Source organism: Lutra lutra, chromosome 7 (genome assembly GCF_902655055.1).
Source record: "Lutra lutra chromosome 7, mLutLut1.2, whole genome shotgun sequence".
NCBI classification, from domain to species: Eukaryota; Metazoa; Chordata; class Mammalia; order Carnivora; family Mustelidae; genus Lutra; species Lutra lutra.
The window spans coordinates 118,124,985-118,150,433 of record NC_062284.1 but is presented as its reverse complement, the minus strand read 5'-3'; the positions used below and the strand labels follow the sequence as shown (position 1 = coordinate 118,150,433).

General features: G+C 41.5%; 1 protein-coding gene across 8 annotated transcripts in view; it reads right to left on the bottom strand.

The window, feature by feature from the left end:
• Positions 1-22,845: 22,845 nt before the first annotated feature.
• The window catches only part of RPS6KA5 (ribosomal protein S6 kinase A5), a 175,797-nt gene continuing 173,193 nt past the window's right edge, over positions 22,846-25,449 (bottom strand). For all 8 annotated transcript variants that reach the window (XM_047736460.1, XM_047736458.1, XM_047736461.1 and 5 more), the window contains one exon: positions 22,846-24,718. In XM_047736460.1, the coding sequence (XP_047592416.1) occupies positions 24,479-24,718 (240 nt within the window). In that variant the 3' untranslated portion in view covers positions 22,846-24,478. The remainder of the gene's footprint in view (positions 24,719-25,449) is intronic.

Genomic DNA, 25,449 nt, shown 5'->3' with positions numbered 1-25,449 from the left:
AGACTTGACAGTCCCAAGAAATACCCCCAGAAAATGTTCCAGCTCCTGAGACGGAAGGACGACAATAATGTCACCCCTGTTTTGTAGGTGAGGAACTGAGGCCCAGAGAGCGGTTGGCCCTTCGGGGGTGGGCAGAACTCGGGTGGTGCCCAGCGGTGGTGTCAAGGCAGAGGTCTTCCCTGGCTTCCCACCACGGTCTGCTTCTGGGTTTTGCTGGCCTGGTCCGTCCACTCTTTGGGATAGACCAGCCACTTGTGTTCAAGCCACAGTGTTCAGTGGACGCAGCCAGGTGGCCTTCACATCCGGGTTTCCTGGGAGTTCCACATCAACACCAGCCCCGGCCTCGCACTCGCCCAGGGGCAGAGTGTGGGAAGTCCTGCCTGGCGGTGTTGCTTGCCAGGGAAATACATTATTATCACACAAAAATGAGATTTTTGACTCGGTCTTGTGGCTCAGCGTCCGATGCAGCTGAACCCCCGCATAGTGAACACGCAGATGGGGCCCTTATGGGGTTCCTGGAGCCATCCGTGGTCCCAGGCCAACCCTTTACCTCACAATCCTCTGGGGCAGCTTAGTCCGTGGCCTCTGCTTTCACCTGGTGTTACCCTGGGATTATTTCTTCTTTGTCTTATAAATAGCCGAACATGTGCCCGGGCTGCCTGTTCATCCAGGGCGCCGGCGTGGACACTGGGGAACCCTGTCCATCCCAGCTCGAGCCCAGAGCCACACACAGCACCCCTGCCCCGAGGTATAGAAACAGGCTGTGAGGTGTGAGGCTGCACTTCTGGGTCTCTGGCTGGATCCCAGAATTGATCAGAATGAGACACACGAAGGACAGGATCGTCGCACAGCCATCCTGTTGACATCATTCCTCCCACCCCATTTCCTCGTGGCCTCGGGCCTCAAAGGCTGTAGACGCCCCCTCCGCCCCCTGGGACCCCTCAGTGGTGAAAGTGAACTTCTCCTGTTTCATCAGGAGGTCTGAGGCCCAGAGAGAGGGAGGTGACCTCCCGAAGCAGGAGGTGGGCTCATCAGTGCCAAGAAATACCAAAAAACTCAGTGCAAAAAGAGCTAGGCAGCAAAGTCATGAACAACTGATAAGCAGACTTTCTCTTTTTTTCTGTTTTAAAGATTTTATTTATTTGACAGAGACAGAGATCACAAGTAGGCACAGAGGCAGGCAGAGAGAGAGAGGGAAGCAGGCTCCCTGCTGAGCAGAGATCCCGATATGGGGCTCGATCCCAGGACCCTGAGATCATGACCTGAGCCGAAGGCAGAGGCTTAATCCACTGAGCCACCCAGGCAGCCTGACAAGCAGACTTTCATTTAAGAAAAAAAAAATCCAGAAAATTGCTCTTTTTTATGCATCCCATTTAAAACAAAGCCTGGGGAAAGACACCCCGCGGTTTGAAGCTGGGGACAGCATAGGAACAGTGTCCAGGAGGCAGCCTGGCCCCGGTGACCCCAGGGTCAGCCGATAACAATGAAGCCTTACTCTCGGGCCTGATAATAAACTAAGCATCCAAGGTGAAGGCGTCTATTTCACTCCCAATGTTTTGTTCTAGTTGGTTGAACTCAGGACCCGAATGTCTTGAGAAAAGCTCTTGGGGTGTGGGTCCCAAGCAGGGTCATGCCCGGAGGCAGGTGGGAAGGGGGAGGGATGTGCTCCTGGAAAGGTGCTGGGAGATGGCACTGTTGTGTCCTGGTGGTTAAGCTTAGCCTCTTTTGTGTTCTGTGTTGGTGTGAGATTTTAAGTGTTGTCTCCCCCAAGGTAAGTAAAAAAAATACATCTTCCCCAAATGGCCTGCACTACTAAAAGGAAATCCTGCCACACCTGTTTAGTCATCAGCCTCTGATGTTACCCCGTCAACCCCCTCCCCTCCCCACACCTCCTCGTCCTAGGCACCCGGGAGCCCAGTGTCTGTGTGGGGCTGGAGATGACAGTGTGCTTCCCTCTGAGTGACACCTGGTCTTAGATGCTGACTACACTGTGGGTCTGGGGTGGACTGCAGCCTCAGGTCTCCTAAGCCTGCCTCCCCCAGCCTGGAACCCCTGCCCCAGGTGCCAGGGCCATTGGGGCCCCGAGTTCTCAGTGCACGGTGCCCATGGTGGGGTCTCCATCCCACAAGCAGGGGCCAGGCAGAGGAAGGGAGCCCCCAACTCCCACCTGCACTTGCCCAGGACTTGACCGGAGCACCAGGTCGCTGGGTCAGGTTGAGAAATGCTGACATCCTGCCCCTCCTGGGAAGAGAGCCCCCCACCTGCATGCCGGGGGAGCAGGAGCTCTGTGTTCTCGGAGGCACCACTCTGGAGGGGAGCTTCCATCTCTTTGAGCTGGAGGTCAGAATTCCAAAATCAAATGTCACCCGTCCAAATCAAGGTGTCAGCAGGGCTGGCTCTTCTGGGAGGCTTCACTCTTCCAGTGACCACCCCTAGCTTCAGGCTTGTGGGCCCTTCCCCCACCTTCCAAGCCAGCAGCACAGCATCTCCCCTCCGCTCTGGCCTCCTGCCTCTCTCAGGGGAAGACACTTGCCATTATTCCGGGCCTCCCGCAGATAATCCAGGATAATCTCTCATCTCAAAACTCTCACCCTAATCCCACCAGGATGGTTCCTTTGCCACGTAAGTGGCCATCTGCACAGACTTTGAGATTAGGACATGGCCATTTTTCTGTCTACTACAGGGTGTGAAGCAGAAGGAAAGCCAGAGCGGCCTCCAGCTCAGAGGCTGGTACTCTCCTCGAGTGCCCAGCTGGGCTCGTTCCCTGCCCCGGGTGGGAGAAGCTGAGCCTGTGGCTGCTGGGAAGCTCCTAGAACTGGGGGACGGTCTAGGGAGTGTTCAAAGACAGCAGTCCTGGGCAACATCCTCATCCTGGCTAAAACACACAGGAGACCCCGATGTGAGCCAGAACTGTCCAGCGAGCTGCTCTGGACGTGGCCCCTGCAGACCCGCAGAAACTGCAAATCAATTAGTGGTTATGGTTTCAAGCCACTATGTTTTGGGGTTTGTTGTGACACAGTAACAGATGACCCACACAGGGGGGACCTGAGCTTAGGCTCATCCCATCAACCCCTGTTCTCTCCAAAATAATCAAACTGGGTCACGATTTCTTTGGAAAACCGAGAGAAGCTGGCCTTGAGGGATGGAAGGTGGATGTTTCAGATGATAAAGGGAGGGATAAGGGGCCAGGGTAGAGGGGGAGAGTCCCTTCTCAGGGGGCCTGAGTCCCAGGAGATTGGGTGAGTGGTAGCAAGGGGACCAGGGAACCCGAGGCCAAGAACCGTAGTGATGAAAGTCCAGGCACACCTCCACTACCATCTGCAGGGGCCGGTTCCTCTGGGAGCCCTCGGGCCACATGACAGGGGTTCTCTGGGAAGAGTGATGAACACGCAAGTAGAAGACGAGGTCTCTGGAGAGAGGAGCTTCCATTCTTTCTGGACTCTGCAGAGCAGAGCAGACAAGTGTGCTTGAGAAATCTGCATTCAGGGATGCCTGGGTGGCTCAGTCGGTTGAGTGTCTGCTTTCAGCTCAGGTCATGATCCTGGGGTCCTGGGATTGAGCCTCGTGTCAGGCTGCCTGCTCAGCGGGGAGCCTGCTTCTCCCTCTGCCTGCCACTCCCCCACCCCGTTTGTGCGCATGCGCGCTCTCTCTCTGACAAAAAAGTCTTAAAAAAAAGAGAGAGAGAGACAGAGAAAGAAATCTGCATTCAGTTAGCGCCACACAGTTTTAGTACGAGTCAATGTGAGTCGTTCTTCAAAGAAGTACTGATACCTACTGTTGTGTTTCTTTAAGAATCTTATGTAATTCCAATCTCCCCTTCCCCCACAAATCCAAATCAGGTGTCAGGTGTTTGTACATTGACAGGTTTATTCTTTTCTTAAAGCTTGAACAAATACATCTTTACGGACACAAAAGTTGGTAAAAAGTAAGCCCTTACTGCTTTGTTAAAAATAAAATCCATACACAAACCTTTCTGGTCAAACACCCAAACCAAGAAAACATCACATTTTGACAATACATCCATGTACGGATATGTGTATGTTTTCCAGTTGATACAACTCATTCAGACCTGCCTCAACAAAGGGAAAACTAACTTTAAGACCATGAAGGGGAAAAAATACATGCCTCTTATAAGTGTTAAAGACAAGTATCTATGGAATTCTGAAAATTCTCAATAAATAGCTCATGGTATAAAAATTCTTAACTCTGTATTGTTTACGTTTACTCAATGGCAGTACCAACTATCCCTATAAGAAAGCATTTAAAAGACATTAAAATAACTATGCATATTTACAGCAATAAAAGAAACATTTGTAACCTTTAGCTCTTCTTCTACATAAATCCCAGAAGAGGGAAAGTTCTCTATAAATTAATATTTGATGATTCTAGCCCAGCTAGAATTAATCAATTTTTAAAAATCAACCATAAAATATTATAAATATGGGATTCAAGAGACCAGCTAAAAAAAAAAGCTACTACTTAATAAATGCAGGAGGCATCAAACAAAAAAAGAAGAAATGCTACTCCCCTTGGGGAGAATTAATGCTAGAGTAATACTAATAAAAATAATATAAGATGGCATAAAAGGCAGATAGAGAATAAAGATGATCCTTGATGTGAGAATAATTTTATTTCTTGCATTGTAAGAAGGTCTTATGTTCTTCTAGAGAGGCTTAGAAAAAAAAAAAAAACCATGCATATAAAATTCTAATTACATGCCAGTTGAGTGACTTTGTCAAAGATTTGCCCCAGAAGGGCTTTTTCAAAGAAGTTAAAAAGCTGTCCTAATTGCCATCCAAATTGACGTTTACAACCAGCATAACCCATCATCTATTTCCAAAGCAAACCCTATCTAGACACTTCACTTAAGAGCACTTTTTGCTTCTTGATTGAATAAAAGGGAATTTCCCATATTGGAAAACTGCAAGTAAGAGCAGGAAGAGAAAGAGACAAGCTATGAGGGTCAAGGACCTCATCAAGCCAGACAGAATATGGGAAAGATCAAAGAAAGGAAAAGACAAGCAAGTTTCTGCGAATAGAGTAATTCCCCTCCTGGAAGGCAGGTGAGTACCTGGTCCTGGGCAGGAGACCTGAGCAGGCAGCCTGGGGGGCAGAATGTAACAGATTCTCCTCTAGAATTCAGGCCAAAAGGGTTTAACTGTTTCTCAGGCAACGAACAGAGCCGGAAACAAACAAGTTACAAAGACACCTTCAGAACCAGCCCTTTGAAACCAGAAACAAGCTTGGCCAGAGACAGAGACAACAAGCACCCATGTATGTCAAAAGAAATATTAAAAGGGGCATTTGAAGAGAGGTCTTTTATTTTAGAAACATATCCACTCTGGTTGGCGATTCTCCTGCCCCGCAGGCCATCTTGGACGCTGCATAGCCAGTGTGACTGGACAGTAGGCAGCTGTTGCAAACGGTCTAAAGTTATCTGGTGGCCCCACACAGATAATCACAGTTACAGGGGTTAGAGTCTAAGACTGATTCATCTTCACATGGTAACCTGGACTGAGCAAGATCAAGCACAGCTTCCCTTAGGAAGGTGGGAGAAAGCAGAAGGAACCCCCGGTGAGGGGGAGACCAGGGGAATGAAAACCAAAAGAAAAGATATGAGTCAAGTGATTTACTTTGTTGATGCAAATTTGGACAAGTTAGCAAAACTGAGGTACCCTCATTTCCCAAAGAAGGAACAAAGGTGGAGTTGAAGGTCAAGGCCGGCTGATGCCCCTGCACTTGACCTGCTGAAGGAAAGTTAACAAACTCTTTCACATCCTTCCTACTCAACAGCTGGTTCCACTGGAATGCTGTGTCTCCAGGAAATGTGCTCCTTAGGAGAAAATACAGCTGTGGGGCATTGGGACACTCTTCTCCTGGTCCCATGGCTTCCCCCTCCTCAGAGCAGCCCCAAGCCACTTACCAGACATTTACCTGTAAAGAATGGCTTCTAGTTTTGAAGGACATTTAAATAAGAGATTAGTAATCTAGTAGCCACATAAGATAGGAACAAAAGTCATGATTTCAGTCTATTTTAAAAATCAACAATTCTTGGGGTACCTGATTGGCTCGGTTGGTGGAGTGTGTGACTCTACATCTCAAGGTCATGAGTTCGAGCCCCATGTTGGGTAGAGAGATGACTGAAATAAACTTAAAAAAAATAATAATAAACAGTCCTCCCCTTCTTGTTACCATAAGCGCCAAATGGAAGAAGTACACATAAAAAGGAAAGAGAATATTTTCAAATTATTAAGATAATGGAGAAAACAACCCATCAATGGGAGAAACCATGAGAAGAACCCCATAAAACATTACAAACCTAGGCCCTTTGAAAAGATGGTATTCCGTTAAAAATTGAAAATGCTGGGGCGCCTGGATGGCTCAGTGGGTTAAAGCCTCTGCCTTTGGCTCAGGTCATGACCCCAGGGTCCTGGGATCAAGCCCCACATCGGGCTCTCTGCTCCGCGAGGAGCCTGCTTCCTCCTCCTCCTCTCTCTCTGCCTACTTGTGATCTCTGTCTGTCAAATAAATAAAATCGTTTTAAAAAAATTGAAAATGCTTGCATGTTCTAATGTAACATGACTACTTCCAAGTTTTAGGACATCTGTGAACAAAATGTACACAGCAAACAAGCGAGGTAGCAGCCTGCTCCCTGCTCCAGAGTCCTCACTCAGCAAGAGGCCCCACCAGCGCCTACCAGTGATGGCAAGAGGTGGGACCTTGCGTCTGGCAGGAGATGGCACTGGGCGAGCGGCTTTAAGATTCTAGAGATGTTAAAAATCCTGCTAAGACCATGGTTTGGTCTGATCCACTATGTAGCCCACTGATATAAACAAAGTTGGCTCAAATGACAAGACCTTCTACAAATGTCCTGAGCGCAATGATCTACTACTTTAAACCCACACTCAGAACCAAAATATACATTGTAAATTTTCCCCAATACTATTTGATAGCTGAATATATTAAACATCTATTTAATTTTAAACCTACTAATTCTCAACTTCTATTTCAAAATACCAGTTATTATTCACTATACAGAACCAGGCAAAGACACGTTTAAAAATTAAGTTTCTATAGGGGCTCCTGGGTGACTCAGTGGGTTAAGCATTTGCCTTCTGCTCAGGTCATGATCCCAGGGTCTGGGATGGAGCCCCACATCGGGCTCCCTGCTCAAAGGGGAACCTGCTTCTCTCTCTCCCCTTGCTGTTCCCTCTGCTTGTGCTCTTTCTCTCTAATAAATAAATAAATAAATAAATAATCTTAAAAAAATTAAGTTGCTATATAAAAGAAAGCCTTCATTATTAAAGAACAATCACTGTTCTATATTCTGCCCGTCTTTGGGATCAAGGCATCTTATAGAATTATTCCTCTTCTTTACCTGACCCCTCAGTATGCTGGTGAGGCAGGAAAGGACAGGAACAAATATTCCCATTTCATGGCTGAAGAAATGGAGGCAGAGAGAGGCTGAGTGCCTCGCTCAGATTCACCAAGTCTGTGGCCAGGCTGGAAATGTAGGACCAACTGCCTCCCTATTTCCTTCCGTAAAATCATCAGCAATATCATGGGAAGTGTCACACATAGTACATCTTACTCCTCAATGACAGCCAAGGGTACAGGGAAGATAGAAGGAATCATGTGAGGGTTCTCTCTCTCTTTTTTTTTTTTTTTGGTAACCCTGTTTCCTTTGAGAGGGCAAATGTGCTTTTCTTAAGATGCTGGTAAGTACAATTGTTAAAGACAGAGTGCTGAGACACAAAGCTGAGGCATGGACCACCCCAGACGTGAATGGCGGGCTCCATGTTCACTGCCCAGCCTCCTGGCGCCCTGGTTCTTGCCATAGGCTCTCTGCACAGGTCACTTGGCCTCTAATTTCACCACACAGTATCCTCTAGCACCACAAGGCTCTTCTGAACACGAGGGAGCTAATTAAATAATAGGTTGGTCGATATAAAGAAATACATAGTATTTATTCAGTAACAGTCCTAGAATATAGAAACAGAACACCATGCCTGAGCCATCCATTGACAAAAAAGTTAAGAATGGAAATTTTACCTAAAACTGTTCCTCAAGTCTGTGGTTCATAAGTAAATAATTAATTTCCAATGTCTAAATGCCTCCAAAGGAACAAATAGTTATGCATTAGTCCAATCACAGGAAACCCACCAAGTAAAGATCTGATTTGAAAGCACTTTCCACGTCAAGTGCCAAGTTTAATGCACCCGTGTGTGCTGTCGGAAGGATTCGCAGCCAGTGCTGCAGGGGTGTTCACTACAGGACGGGCATATGTGCAGCTTTTATTTTCTTTGTATTAAACATATTTATCTTTAAACAAAAATCAGTTCCAGTCAGGCTTTTATCAGGGAGGAACATTATTAAGTTTGTAAAGCACTCACACTGAAAAGAAGTCCAGTGTTAGCAAAAAGGTCTAAATATGCTTGTCATTCTGTATGTAAGATGAATTTACTATGAAAAAAGAAAAGAATTTGCCATGATGCTTTGCTTATCTTCTCTATCTCCCAACATAAGCTTTGAAAAACTGCTCTAAATGCCACAACTATATAAGGAACATATACGGTTTCATGGTATTTTCTACTGCAGAAATTTCTTAGGGTACCACCACCCACCGCCCTAAAAAAACCCAAAACCAACCAACCAAAAAATTAAAAAATCCAAAACCTAGCAGGAAGAGCTGACTAATCAAACAAAACCTTCCCATTAAGACAGCAACAATGAAGTCAATTAAAAAAAATAAGCATTGCATTTACGTCTAGATGAAGTCAACCAAGTAAATGAAATGCATTCCTTACTTAAAGTTTAAAAAACAAATACCAGCTATCACTGGATGTTTTAAATACACAAAATTTAGCACTCTGAAGTTTTTATATTAAATCAAAATTTGACCATCCTTAAATCTACATTAAAATAATCCTGGGGGCGCCTGGGTGGCTCAGTGGGTTAAAGCCTCTGCCTTCGGCTCAGGTCATGGTCTCAGGGTCCTGGGATCGAGCCCCGCGTCGGGCTCTCTGCTCAGCGGCGAGCCTGCTTCCTCCTCTCTCTCTCTCTCTGCCTGCCTTTCTGCCTGCTTGTGATCTCTATCAAATAAATAAATAAAATCTTAAAAAAAAAATAATCCTGGAACTCTGGAATATTATCACCTGATACAACTGAATTAATTCTTTAGGGGACCAATCCAGTGTTACTAGTTGGAACTACTTGTATCTATAGCTTTTTTTTTTTTTTTTTTTAAGATTTTATTTATTTATTTGAGAGACAGAGAGAGAGGATGGAGTGGGGGGAGTGGCAGGGGGAGGGAGAGGGACAGGAAGGCTGCCCTGAGCAGATTCCCATATGGGGCTTCACCTCATCCTGAGATCATGATCTGAGCAGAAATCAAGGGTCGATGCTCAACCAACTGAGCCACCCAGGTGCCCGGTAGTGTTCCTTTTAAAAGAAACTAACACAGTTTTCTCACCCCCTTTGGTTGGTTGAAAGTTCATATTAGAATATTCCAGTACAGGCAGGGATCACAGTAGGACAAATAGATAATTTTAAGTAGTTATGATGCAATTATGAAAATCTGACATTGTAATTGATACTTCAATAATCCCTGAATATGCTGCCATATTGCAAATGAAGCTCTCTGTCTGCTAACATCAGAAAAACATCACATGAAACCAGTGTAGAAACCGATTAAAAGAAAAAGCGTACATAATGAAGACTATACGTTGTCTTATCTTAATACTTAAGTTTCATAATACACATAGGGCACAAAGAGATCAACTTTAATTAGAACTTCTAAACACTCAAGATTTTCACTGAATATAACATTTAGATATGTCAGTAGAACTAGTTTTCTGAATTTTTAGGTAAGTAGGGTTTGATTATTCTGACTTTAGAAAACTAACACCAGGCTCAAAAGCAAAGACACCGAAGTTAAAAAGTCTGAATACTTTGACAGTAGACTTTACTCCCTTATCTAAAAGATTTATCAGAGGGACGCCTGGGTGGCTCAGTTGGTTAAGCAGCTGCCTTCGGCTCGGGTCATGATCCCAGCGTCCTGGGATCGAGTCCCACATCGGGCTCCTTGCTCAGCGGGGAGCCTGCTTCTCCCTCTGCCTCTGCCTGCCACTCTGTCTGCCTGTGCTCGCTCTCTCCCTCTCTCTCTCTGACAAATAAATAAATAAAATCTTAAAAAAAAAAAAAAGATTTATCAGAATCAGGGCAGTTGGCTGGTTTGGATGGTGGAGTGCATGACTCTTGATCTTGTGGTTGTGTTTGGGCCCCGCACTGGATGTGGAGATGACTTAAAAAAAAAAAAAATCTTATTAATGTTTTATGGCAGTGAGATGCCTCTTGATCATGTCCAAGTGTGTCTTTCACTGTATCTGTTTCTGATCATGTTCCAGTTGCTTGGCACTGCCACGGGCCCAGTATTCATTCTGAGCGTAATGGTGCTATATCTTTTTTCCAGGTCAGTATAATAAAGGAGTGATGTGCAATAAAAAATAAGTAAATAAAATAAAATCTTAAAAAAAATTCTTTCTTAAAATATTTAGAATAAAGCCCAGCTAAAATGTATGAGCTAGTGTAAGTACGGTGTTGCATCATTAGTGTAATGGTATATATGTTTCAAAACAAGAATGGACTGGGAAGATAAATATTTGTTTATAGCATTATTTTACTGAGTGATTCTGAAATGTCTTCTTTTATCTTATTTTTTTAAGATTTTATTTTTAAGTAATTTCTACCCAACGTGGGGTTCAAACTCACAACCCTGAGATCAAAAGTCGCACATGCTCCACTGACTGAGTCCACTAGGCGCCCCTTTAAAAAGAATTTTCAATAGCTAGTTACTACTAAAAAATACGTTCAAAACATTTACCATTCAACATGTATAAAAATTACTGATTTTACTGTGTTACAACATAAATTTTTCATAAAAATTAAAAAAAAATTTTTTTTTTAAGATTTACTTATTTATTTGACAGAGAGTGATCACAAGCAGGCAGAGAGGCAGGCAGAGAGAGAGAGGGAAGCAGGCTCCCCGCTGAGCAGAGAGCCCGATGTGGGGCTTGATCCCAGGACCCTGGGATCATGACCCGAGCTGAAGGCAGAGGCTTTAACCCACTGAGCCACCCAGGTGCCCTTTCATAAAAATTTTAAGTGAAATAATTTGCAGTTTGAAACTTTATTTACATTGGCTATAAAAGCATCTTGAAAATTTCAAAGTCTAATTACTTTTTGTCAGTACAGGTCATCATTGCCAGAAACAAAAGCAAAAAAATAAATAAAATAAAATTCATGTGATGTCTCAATCAGTGAAAAAAGAAATTTCTAAATTCCCCCTCATTTGATAACACTTTTATGTTTAATGAGTGTACATAATTTACTGAGGACAAAGATACTTGAACAGTATATAGTGGAGTTAAGGAAGACAGTATAGCCTCAGACGACTTAGTAAGATGGAAAAGTCATGAGTGGCATGACTTTCTGGGGTTTCGATGGTACCATCTTTGAGAGAAAAGACAACGGCTCCAAATGATTTCATGATAAATAAAATAATACTTCATTCAACTGCACACATGAACCAGCTTCTGAACGAAAGTTAGTATTGGTAAGAAATACTTTTTGAGAAAAGTATTCACCAAAGAAAAATATGTGCAGAGCAAGAGCCCAGTGGTCCCATAAGGACAAACAGGCCAAAAGCAAGAGAAGAACCTTTAGAGCAGAGATAAAAGTAACCACAGGCTGGATGAGACCATCGTTAAAACACACAGCACTTTGATATCTACCCAAACATTACCGAGCCCTGGGAAAAATATGTCCTGAGGAGGTGCCCTTTCTGTGAGGCTGCAATTTTGGTGTTATCTGTAAGAAACATATTCACTCTATCCCTCAAAAGTTAATTTCTGTTTGTAAGTGAAGATTTTCCAACCATAATAAAATTAATTATATTTCAGAGTTGCTGCCAAATAAATGACAAGTGGGGATGGTATTCTCAGAATAGCAAGGAGAGAATTGGCTCCATCCAAGTAACTCTAATCTTTTCTAGCTGGTAGTTCGTGTGTGTGTTTTTTAAAAAGTTAGGGTAACAGTCACATAATAACATAACATTGAAAGTGGACACTTCAGTGGTTTTTAGTACACTTACCAGGTTGTACAACCATTACCCTATTTAGTTCCAGAACGTTTTCATCACCCCGAAACCTCACCTATGTGCATCACCTACATGCGTTAGCAGTCACTCCACATTTCTCCCTCCCATTGTCCTTTAGAAACCTATAATCTACTTTCTGTGTCTATGGATATGCCTATTATGGACGCCTCAAACACATGAACCTATACAATAAGGGGTCTTTTGTGTCTGGCTTGGTCTGTTTTAACTGGTAGCTCTTAAACCATTCCAAAGGGATTGTAATTCCAAGGACACCAAACCACAGTGCTCAGGATTCTGATCTGTCCTCATGAGTGCACAGTTTCTCTTCTACAGAGCTTCTATATATGAGGTTCTAGTTCTTTGACTGCCTTTTGATCCCAGAAAAATGGATTAGAATTGGAACTGCAAATTATCGTTCCCTAGAATATGTGAAATTTCTAACGTGGGAAAAAGTAACAAAGAACAGAATAGTAAAATTCTTAATTTGACCACAGTCTCTTAACAGTAACATGTGCTCAGGTTAGAGTTTTCTCTTGGTACCAGTGACATTCAAGCTATTCTGGAAGACTGGGAAAACCAAATCATTTTTTTAGTATCTCAAAGCACTTAATATAAGTAAGTGCTTTGTAACATGTGAAATGTTCTTTAGAAACTGAAGTTAAAATGAGAAACCACGGGTAGGCTGATTAGAGCTCATGTTAATGCTCATGGAAAGATTTGCTTTCAGAAGTAAATTTGCTCTCCATGAATCAATTCTAGGGAATTTTAACTCAAATTGTCATATATTCCTGCTCCAAAGTAAGTCTTTCATGTGTTTGTCTTGGCTGTATGATGTAGAAACTCGCAGATAGAGAATTAAGCACAACGCCTTAGCTTTCAAAAGGTGGCCTTGTATTGACGTACTGTGTGTGAATTGTGCGCTGGGTTAATCTCGGCAGAATTTTTTAAAGGCTAAAAATACTTGTATAAAATAGGAAGGTGTTGTCATCCTAAAGGTCTTGAGCTCAGTCTGTCTCTCATTCACCCACACATATGAAAAAGCCTTTAAATAGTACAAGCAAGACACAGAAACCCTTTAGTAGCCAGTCCTCCTATGAAGTAAAAGGCTCTACCTCGTGAAGTGGCTGAAATCTTATTTACTCCTGTATTACCCGTGTCTAGAACAACAGCTGGCCTTAGTAGGAGCTCAAAAACTGTGTGTGAAAGAACAAATGAATAAACCGTGTGCCCTCCTATGTGAAACCATGACAATCAAGTTTACATCGCCAGAAGCGACTGGGGGGAGATGACTTTGGTGATTAAAAGTGATTGCCACCAGATTCCTACTTTGGGCCACAATAGAGTACATAGAGTAATTAAAACTGGCTTTCCCCCTGAAAACTACAGGAAAGCTAAATAATTAATATGTAGCATCTGGGAGCAAACTCACACAGGGGCTCAAAGAAGCTCTAATCCCTAAAAGAAGGGAATCACACTGGTGTGAGCTCCACATTCATTCTGACTCCTTGGAAGTCACTGCAAATTCATGGCACAGGGAAATATATTCCTAGTAGAAAGCAGCAATCCTATCTGGTTGAAGAGACAAAGGTTGGAGTCTGGGATGCTAAAGCAGCTAGGACTTGAAGGGCAAAATCCCAGAGAGGAGGAAACCTCAGGGAAGGGAGCCAGAAATGCTGTCACTCTATTTCCTTGAGGTGTTTGCCGTCTCTAAATCATGTGTGCCAGGCAAGGCCTCCAGAAACCCAGCAAACAGCAGCAGCTGGGAGGCTGAAGAGAAAAGAGCTTTTAGTAGTTCTTGGTACTGAGCTTTTGGTGCAGGAGTAAGGGCAAAACCTTGCCAAGTCTAAAGTCAGTCTTTAAGAGGATCATGGTAACTGCCTATACCTACCTCCCAAAAGAAAGCATAACCATCTTAAAAGGAGATAACTCCATGCAGAGCCTCTATAACCTTTAATACGTAATGTATAGTATTCAGCCAAACTTCTGAGAGATCCTAGAAAACAGGACAAAATGACTGTAAACCAGAAGAAAAAATATATATGAATAATACAATAAACCAATAGGGAGTAATTCAGACATTGGATTTATCAGACAAGAACTTCAAAATTCCTGTGATTAATATGCTCAAGAATTGAGAGGATAAGATTGAGAATTTCAGCAGAAACCTGTAACCTATTTCAGATCTAAATATTTTAGATCTGTAAATATAATATATGAAATTAAGATTAAAATTCATTAGATCTAGCAGAACAGAGGATAAATGAATTGGAAGACAGATCAGTAAAAATTACGCAGATTGAAGAACAGGGAGAAAAAAACAGAAAAACACAGAAAAACTGAAAGATACATATAGAACTTACATACATATATAGAAGATACATGGTGAAAGGTGTGGAAGAATCCTAGAAAAGAGGAGGGAGACAATAGATTGGAAAAATTATTTGAAGAATGGTTAAGAATTGCCAAAATTAAGGAAGAACATCAACCAAAAGACTAAACAAGTTTAGTATCCCTAGGGAAGATAAAGAAACCATACATAGATATGTCAGAGTCAAACTGCTAAAAATCAAAGACAAAGGCAGAATCTTCAAAGTGACCTGAGGAAAGGAGTAACAGTACCTTCAAAGGCATAACAGTAAGACTGATGGCTGACTTTTCCACAGAACTTATGGAATGGAATGACATCCTGGAAGTGCTGAACCCAGAATTTCATACTCAGCAAAAATATTCTTCAAAAATAAAGGCAACAAGGAATTGTATACTTTAAGTAGGTGAACAATATGTTATGTGAATCTTATCTCAATAAAGGTGTTATAAAAGGAAATGAAGGCAAAAGTTTTCAAAATTCAAAAGTTAGGGAAATCATTGACAGCAGATCTGGCACTAAAATAAATACTAAAGAGAGCTCTCCAGGGGCACCTGGGTGGCTCAGTCAGTTAAGTGTCTGCCTTCAGCTCAGGTCATGATCCCAGAGTCCTGGTATTGAGTCTGCATCAGGCTCCCTGCTCAGAGGGCAGTCTGCTCTTCCCTCTGTCCCTCCCTCTTGTTCATGCTCTCTCTCTCTCTCAAATAAATAAACAAAATCTTGAAAGAGTGAGAGAAAGAATTCTCTAGGCATAAGGAAAACAATCCCAGATAGAAGTAGGAAAGGGCAGGATGAAACAAAACAAAACAAAACAAAACCTTCAGAAAGAGTAAATATGTAGATAAAACTGAATACTGATTCTTTAAAATGGATAATGTTAGTAATAATGATAAATAAAATAATGAGTTGTAAAGTTTAAACATACGTAGAAGATAGAGGTAAAACACATGATGACAACACAGAAGCAAGGAGGGGTAAACAGATTTACACTGTGAAACAATTCTTACATTTTTGGGAAGTAGTAATGTACCAACTTCAGGTAGACTGTGGTAAGTCAAAGATGCACGTTGTGACCTCTAAGTTACAGCTAAATGAATTTTTAAAAAATCTCCAATACACTCACTTGGTAGGATAAAAAATGGGTAATAGAGAGTATTTGGTTTATTAAAAAAAAAAAAAAGGCAGGAAAGGGGAAATAGAGGAACAAAGAGGAAATGGGACAAATGGAAAACTAACTGCGGGACAGGACTCAACAGTCAAATTAACTATAAATGGGCTAGATATTCTAAATAAAAGACAACTTGAAAAACTTAGGCAAAATATTAGCACACTGAATCCATTGATATATAAAAATAATATACCATGACCAAATGTGGTGTGTTTTAAGAATGCAACATTTGAAAATCGATTAGTGTAATTAATCACTATATGAAAACAAAAGTGAAAAACTACATGATCATCTCAATAGAGGTAGAAAAAGTATTTAATTAAAATTCTCAGAAAACGAGGAACAAAAAAAAAACCTTAGTTTGGTAAGTGGTATCTCTTAAAAAATCTGCAGCAAACATCATATTGAACGGTAAAATACTGAATTCTTAATTTGAGTTCAGGAATAAGTCAAAGAGGTTTGCTGCCACCACTTCTATGCAACATTCTGCTAGAAGTCCCAGTCAGCTTAGTAAGGGAATAAAAGGAAAACTGGAAAGGGAGAAATGAAACTATCATTATTTGTAGAAGATATGAATATATACATGAAGAAATACAAAAGGAGCTATAGAATTAGCATAATTAAAGTGAATTTAATAAGGTTACTAGATGCGAAGGCAGTATAAAGAAACAGATATAGGGGTGCCTGGGTGGTGTAATTGGTTAAGCGTCCAATTCTTTTTTTTTTTTTTTTTTTTTTTTAAAGATTTTATTTATTTATTTGACAGAGAGAGATCACAAGTAGGCAGAGAGGCAGGCAGAGAGAGAGAGGAGGAAGCAGGCTCCCTGCAGAGCAGAGAGCCCGACGCGGGGCTCGATCCCAGGACCCCGGGATCATGACCCGAGCCGAAGGCAGAGGCTTTAACCCACTGAGCCACCCAGGCGCCCTAAGCGTCCAATTCTTGACTTCAGCTTAAGTCACGATCTCATGGTTGTGAGATCGAGCCCCACATCTGGCTCCATGCTCAGCATGTAGTCTGCTTGAGATTCTCTCTCTGCCTCTGCCTCTCCCCCAGCTCATGCACTCATTCTCTCTCAAAATAAATAAATAAAATCTTTAAAAAACCCCACCCAACCAATTATATTTCTACATACTAACAAAAAATAGATAATAAAATATAAACATCAACAATCTAAAAATAAATCCAACCTCTCCATGTAAATCTTAAAACCTTGCTGAGACAAATTAAAGACCTAAATAAATAGAGAGATATATGCCATGTCTATGGGTTACAAAATTCAAAATTGAGTAGATATAAATTCTCCTGAAATTGATCTATATATGCAATGCCATATCAATTAAACAGTAATAGATAACCTCCCCCAGGAAACTGACAGCCTGTTTCTAAAATGTATATGGAGATGAAAAGGGTTAAGAGTAGCCAAGACTATCTGGAAGAAAATCAGAGTTAGAAATCTTACATTACCAGATGGGAAGACTATAAAAATTACAACCGCAGTGCACTGAGGTTTGCAAGACATTGTGCTAAATCAAGTGAACACTCACAGACTATGTGAACTTTGACTACTATACCTCATACCATATACAAATATCAGAACTAGATGGATCATGGATATAATGTGAATGGTAAGATGATAAAGCTTGTAGAAGAATAACAACCTTGGGTAAAGGCTGATGAACCAGGACACAAAGATCATTAACCATAAAAAACTGATGTATTGAACTTCGTAAAAATTCAAACTTTCCGGTTATCGAAGGACATCAATTGGAAAGCAAAAAAGCAAACCAAAGATAAGAGATTTATAATAATATAACAGACAAAACTTCATATCAACCAAATACAAAGAACCTTCAAATCAATAGGAAAAACACAGACAACCTAATAAATTCAAAGAAATGACTTGAATAGGCACTCAACAAGTGAGAATACTCAAATGGGTCATAGAGATATAAAAGGGTGTTCTACTCATTGTTAGTTCTCAGAGAAATGCACATTAAAACCACAATGAAATACACACTTGCCAGAATGCCCAGCACCACAATGAATACACACTAGCCAGAATGGCTGAAACTAAAAAGGCTGATGGTTCCAAGGGCTGATGAGGATAGAGAGCAACCGGAACTCTCACCCACTGTTGGGTGGGAGTAAAATGGTATAACCACTGTTGAAAACTATTTAGCAATATCCTTTCAGCTACATATACATCTGTCCTATGATTCAGTGAGCTTCATTCTTATGTATAAACCCAGGAGAAAGGAATGTATGTATCTACCAAAAGGTACGCACAGGCATGCTCGTGACAGCTTTAGACATCAAAGCTAAAAGTTAGCAACAACCCAAATGCCCACCAACCGTAGATTGGATAAACAGACTGGGATATACTCATCTGATGGGAGAACACACAGTAATGAAAAAGAGCCCACTGCTGATATGCTGCGTGCAAGGATGTAGATGGATTTCACAGACATCATGATCATCGAATAAAACCAGACCCAAAAGGCTAAACTACAACTCCACTTACAGGAAGATCAAGAACAGGCAAACAATCTGTGGAGACAGAAGTCAGAACAGTGATTCTGTCTGAATATGGACTGGGAGTCTCACCTTGATCGAGGGGACGGTTTTAGGGGTGCCTACCCACGTCAACACTCATTGAGCTACCCACTTAAGATCTGTACACTTTACACACTGTTCTGCATTAACATTTTTAAAGAATATTATCACTACCTATATGTAGTCTTAGTGCTCCATTTGAACTGCTCTCTTTGGCCTTAGGATGGCAACAGTCTGGACAGAAGGCAGTGGGGAAAGTTGGGGAGGGAGTAGGGAAACAGTGAGGAGAAAACCATCCCATGGGCCTCCTAGAATAAAAATAACCCCTTTGCAAAGCCTGTATAGACATGTTAAATAAGTTCCCCTATCCACCCAGCAGACGAAATTATTAAAGACCTTTACAGACATGGTGACTGAAATGGCATTTTATAAAGTAGCCCTCTCCATGTTCTCAAAGCTTGCTCGCATCCCAGAGATGAAGAGCTGCTCACTTTCTCACACAGGGTCCTTCATTCCTTATTGCTACATACTTTCCATCCCCAGGGCTCCCAATCAAGCACTTCTCTGATCTTAATTACAGTCTATAAACAGTAGTCAATGCACGGTTATGTTAAGAAGCAGTGCAGGAAATGTCAGCGTGGGGAGACACTACTGTGTGCGGTTGTACAACTGGAAAGCAAGGAAACAAAGCGAGAACTAGCACAATTCCTGCAGGCAGTGAAGGCAGCACAGATGGCGATGGGCGGCCTGCGTTCCGTGGAACCACAGTGGGACTATACTTTGCCTCATCATTCACCCAAAAGAAAAACAAAGTTTTTCATCTTGTTCTATTCCATTTACTTTCTAGGAAAGCAAATTCTTGGCTTTCTGTAAGCTGAGGAAGAATGTATGTAGTTACGTGGATTATTGTAGCTTTGATTATTTTCAGTGATTCCGTCCCCAAGGAAACATATCTGTTTAGACAGAACTATACCCGCTATGCATTAAAATGCCAGTCTTTCAAAAATTCTTCTGAGTATGTATAAATGTGGCTTCCTCTTCTTCTAAAGCTCTTTCGGGTATTTTTCAGGACTTGGGTACTAAAGCATTAACTTCATATGGAATGTAGCGGCTTTGTATTTTCCCTTCTTATTCATTAAAAGAACAAGAATGATTGTACATCTAATCTCTCCTTCTACTGGTATTTATAACTTTAACAAATAGGCCAGCACTGTGGTACCTAAAATAAACTGTTATGAATGCTCAAATGTCTACACAGCCAGCAAGTCTTTCATGAGGATAATTGTCACACATCCTTTCAACACAACAGTGCACACTTTCCGTGACCAGCCTCTTAGAAAGTTAAAAATAAAACTGCAGTTAAGAATGTCAAGTTTGTTAACCTAATTGGATTTTAAACAAAGAAAACAAGAGAAACAATGGTTTTCCCAATTACCTAACAAGCAGAAATGGTAGAAAAATAAATCTATACTATTCTGCTCATACTTAAATTTCCTTTTCTAAGTCATGACATTTTTTTGTTCTATTTTCTTTTTGAGAGAGAGAGAGTGTGTGTGCAGCATGGGGGGTAGTGGGAGAGAATCTCAAGCAGACTCCCTGCTCAATGCAGAGCCTGACATGGGGATCTTTCTCATGACCCTGAAATCATGACCTGAGCTGAAACCAAGAATCGGAAGTTCAACCGACTACACCACCCAGGTGCCCTTCTTGTAGAGGGCTGTAAAACATCAATGAAAAGATTAAAAACTCCTCCCTAGGGGAAGGAACAAGGAGGAAACTGGAATTTGTTTTAGAGAAGAGACAAATTTTATAAAACCATGCAAATTAAAATTGTAAAGCAATGGAAAAGAATAATGGAAATTGACACCAGGCTGAATATCCTCCCAGTCGCCTGGGCTCCAGAGAAGTTGCTGTGGTAAATACCAACTTGACCTATCCGAAGCATTCAACTCTTCATAACCAAAGCAGCACGCCAACGAGAAAAATGTCACAAAATGTCCTTCCACCCATCCCTGCAGAAATACGCCAGGAAAATGAAGCCTGATGAGTAACTACCAAGAATCCTGTCTTTTCATCCAAGCCTTCTAGACGCAAAATACCAAGCTTCTTAACCATGTGGTCGGAAGTCATCGTGGAAAAGAAATGGCTGGCAGTCAGCAGGACCTATTTGGATGAGTGTAAACAAGCCAAGACAGATGGAACTGGGAGATACTTGTTTTCGTACTCCTTTTCTGTCTACTAGTAAAAAAATATTGGCACCTGCTTTGTTCACGATTTCATGAACGAGAAGGTGGACAACGCCCTTGGGGAACCGAGGTATCATTTACTGAGTTAACGTAACAGAGAGCTGAGAGGCTAAATGACAGGGGTCAGAAGCGAGATCTTGAAAGCTCAGAAGGAAGAAATGCTGAAGACGAGAAGTGAAACGGAACCAGCCCCTGGTTCTTAGGATGGAGAATACTGCTCCCTTGAAAAGACATGTTGTCCTCATACACACACGATTTAAATAACTGCTCTCAAGAAAAATATTCTCCCCAAAGAATGTCACAACTTTGGAGGGAAGTCACTTAACCAAACAGTGAAGAAAACCTCTAAGTTGCTGTAGCAGCTATTTCCTTTGGGTAGATGAGACTTAAAATATTTATTTATGCATACTTCTTGTGTTATCTTTTGATTACTTTCCCTTTCTTTGAGTTTTAGAATGACTTGCATTTAAATTCAAAATTTCGTGAGCGCCTGCTACATTCTTTTTAGTGCCAGGCAATGGTATCGAGTACAGATGGGTATTCATGGAGGGGACAGAAGTGATGACAGGCCAGAAGTCAGGTGTCACAGTGAAGGACATTGGAGGTGCCTAAAGTCATATGATTATACGACATTTCATTATGTTACGATAATTCACCTATAAGACAATTATTCTGATACAGTCTAAGTGGCATATCAGAATTTAACTTCTTTATTTAGGTCTTAAAGAATATCACAAGTGTGATAAGACGAGTACCCAAATCCTGTTCTTATTATTGGCCACCAGGCACAATCTTAAAGTAATCAGGCAGTCGAAGGCACAAACATGGCCAGTAATGTAGAGATTTTCACCATTCTGAGGTACCCTGATCCTCATAAATATGACAATAACAGCATCTGAAATGGGGGCAAGGGAAACAAGTAGACAAGCAATTATATACTTAAAAAAAAAAAGTAAAGTGAGATACAAAAGAAACTCCCTTATAGAAAAATAGCTACTATCGTTCTTATAGTCTTCCTTAAAATAACTTACCTTGTAATTTACATGTGGCCTTTACACAGTTATTTGAGAAATCGGCAGCAATAGAAAAACACTCAAAAGCATTTTTTTTTCATGGGTAAATGATTCCGCAACTCCAACACAAAGAAGCATGTTGAAATTAACTCTAGGCAGCTTGATTTTCGGTTCCAGGGGGTTCACGGACTCATTGTTTTATAGAGGTTGGGAAGAATGCATGAACTCCAAAATAGCTAAATTAACTAAGTCAGCTACAAGATCCGGCATAAGAAGAAGGAGAAACTGGTCTTTTAAAATGTATTTCCTCTATTACCTGCTTGACTCTCAATCAGGCCTATGTAGTCACAAAATATATGCATCAGGACTTATGACGGTCAGAAACTACCTGCAAATAAAATCCATCAGGGAAAAAGGGGAGGGGTGATTTGGCTTTATCTCCAAAATTAATATTGTAAGGAGAATTTAATGTATATATTTGGTTTTTTTAAGATCTACTCCTTTTTCTTTCCTAACACTAAGAGTCCTTTTGCTGAACATTTTCACATGAAGCATTTTTCAGTTTACTCCTGCTATGACTCAGTGAAAGCTTTGTGAATTTCAAAGTGCAAGTCACCAGCCACGAACAGCCTGCACACAGTCTAAATGCTGCAGACTCAGCATCAGAGCTGTCTCTCGGGAATTTCTAAGTAGGGTGAGCATGAAGACATTTGAAAAGGGGGCACTACTCTGAGTGTTTCTGAGGTTCTTCCAGAAGCCCATTCTAGGTAATTCTGGGAGCCTCACTGTGACGGATTAGCCTTCTCTTTCCATCCTCCTCTTACCCTGCCTGCCTTTTCACCCATTCAGTTTTCTGTCAGGTCCTTCAGAAGAAGAGGCACTAAGAATAAAGGAAAAGGAAACCCCTCAATTTCACTCTCCAGGAGTCAATGACATCATCAGTTCTTAGAGTATACTCTTTTTCTAGGTCATTTTCCATTAACAACAAAGTCCCTTCAGTTCATACTTTACAACTAGTATTTTCTACCAGGATGCGTAGTTTAACAAATGAACTGAAGAGCTAACTTAGACATTTCCAAATCTCTTCAACATAACTATAGACATAAACGGATATTTTCTTGGTCATTGTAATGCTGTGCCTGGATGGAATCACATTCTGTGGATTTGCTACAGGTTGGTAATCATTCACGTAAAGATTTCCCATCATTACCATGAAAGACTGCAAGCTAGGCGTACAAAACTATCACTGATTCATGACAATCGTGGAGCCATCTAGGCCACTGAAAAGTATGAAAAGTTATTTCCAATAACCACTGTGGACAAAAATGTGAAGAGAATCATATAATATTTTGAAAATATTTTAATATTTGCCATTTTTTGCCTGCGCTATTAATATATACATGGATTTAGTAATAAATATGCTACCATTACATAGAGCACAATATCTTTAGTATTCATAACTGGTTGAAATTAATGCTGCTATTACCTTAAGAAAGGAATAAATAAATATCATGCCCAAGTTCCAAACCAATGCTCAAGAAGTTGTCATTAACAAAAATTATAAAATAAACAGGTCGGGCATCATCTTTTAAGCATGATTCTTGTAAACATAGCAAAGATCACTTTTCTCAGTCCTGCCATTTTGTGTGATGGCTTTAAAAGAAAACACAGCATACAAATCCTATCACTTCTTTTTTTTGCATAGGGAATGAATTAATCGTATTTGAAAATGCAGCAAACTTTCAGTGAAATGTCTTCATCACATAGCACTTGTTTTCTCTAGGACTTCGGAACTTTGGAGCAATAAAAGTGCTCTGCATAAGTTTATAAAATATGCCTTCTGGATTTAAAATTTAACAGAAAAATTTCAAGACAAGTCATAGTCATGATTCTAAAATACTATGTACATAATATCCGACTACAGGAGGGCATACCTCACTGCAGACAACACAGTGTACGAATGTGAAGCACAGTGTTTCATAGAATTTCCCTTTAGATTTTCTGCACATTGGTGCCTAAGGGGCTAATGATTACGCCCATTCCACTTGCACAAACAAGGTAGAAAGGGGGATGCGAGGACAAATTTAAAGAGGATAATGGAAAAACTGGCAAAAGTGCAGTACATATGCTTTAAACGGTGCACTTTATAAAATAGTTTCCTTTATTCATATTCTCTTATAAAGTGCAATATTACTTAAAACAGAGACCTGTACCTTATTATTTTGCAATAACCATGAAAACAAATCACCAGGAAAGAGCAGTGCAAAATTAAAAACGTTAAGTAGCTTAGCATGCATCTCAGAGAGATCCCAAATGCAGAGCACGGGACCTTAAGTTCCTGTACTTTTTATTTTTTTTATTTATTTTTTTACTTTTTAGAAAAAGATTAATAATAACAGGTTACCATCATATGTAACCATAAAATAAAGACAATAAGTTAAAATCCTCTCTCAAGAAATAAGCGTTTACCACACACACAATTCACTACAGAATCATTCTGAAGACTCTCAGACCTTTTTCTCTGAGAAATCACTGTTCGAGGGGTGCAAATCTCTTAAAAACCCAGGCTGTCCACAAGGCAAAGCAAAAGGTATCGTCATCACAGTACAAGTGACTCTTGCTGGCAGACATCTGGAAAACCCTCGACTCATTCCGTGAGCTGCTCAAACCTACCATGTCCCTAATTAGATTTACAGACAGACACCTTTGCTCTTTCCAGAACAGTCCTGTTGGCATCATGCTAGGTCGCTAAACAGTATAACAGGTGCTCTATTCACAGTAACATTTTCTGTCCAGTGCTTTTGGACAAGGATAACCAACTGGGCTTTTCTGAAAAAAATTCCCTAAGAGGCAGATTCCAAAAAGATCAACAGGACGCAGTTTGAAAAGTGTAAGACATCACCTCAGGCACATGCTGAGGGCATTCAAGGTGCGATGGGTCATCACTGGTGACATTCCTACCGTCCCTGCACCACTCAGTCTGAGAACTGGAAGAGCGTATCTGGGTTACTGGGGTCCGCGGGGTTGCTGGGCTGCAGGGTCTTAGTTGGCGTGGTTTTCCCGTGGGAGTGAGACGAGGACGAGTGAGAACTTTCGCTCGAGCTGCTGCGTGTCTCTGTACTGGTGCTGGTCTTCTTCATCTTCCTTCTCTTCGCCAAAGGGGCCTTGTCAACATTCTGAAGGCAAAAGCCCTCTCTCTTGTATTTGTTAAAGGCCTAGGGGAGAAAGAAAGGGAGGTCCTGTGAAGGTCAAGAAATTGAAGTTCTCTTGGCAACTAGGGCTCCTAGCAGAGGACAACTTTTTTGTCACCAGTCACAGCTCCAAATTGCTCTGGGAATAAGGTCCTGAAAACCTTCACTCGCAAACCTACTGGCAGGGTCTGGAAGCTCAGGGTTAGAGTCTCAACGGCTCTGTGTAAATCAAACCAGCCAGGCTGTTCAGGAGTTAGGGTTCTCATAAATCTTTTGAAGAAGTCAGTGTTACCTTTCAATAAAAAACACCAACCTCTCAACCCCCGTTACTTTTATTAGTGCTGTGTCTGAGATTTAAAATTCTGACCACAAAATCCCCAAACAGAGCAGACTGGATCGGTTAGGGCTCTCTTCTCCACTTCCAGGTCGGGGTAATTGGGGTATATCTCGGATACTTCGTCTGCATAGAGAGGTTCAGCTCCACCTGCCTCGGCCTGGCTTTCTCCTCACGGCTTCCTGTCTCCACTTCTTTCAGCCTTAAGTTTGGGTGTCACTGGGGTTACTCTTGATAGTTTTGCATCAAATGTCACTGGGAAGTTGGGGATCATCTGAACAAACCTGTGGTTAATCTCTTCACACCTCAACATACCCTAGTTCGTTAATTTTTAATCCATGTCTGCAACTGAAGAAGAAATGCCAGCCCTTTTCCTTTCTCAAGGTAATCCCTTCAGAGGTACATCACTTCTCCCTAACTC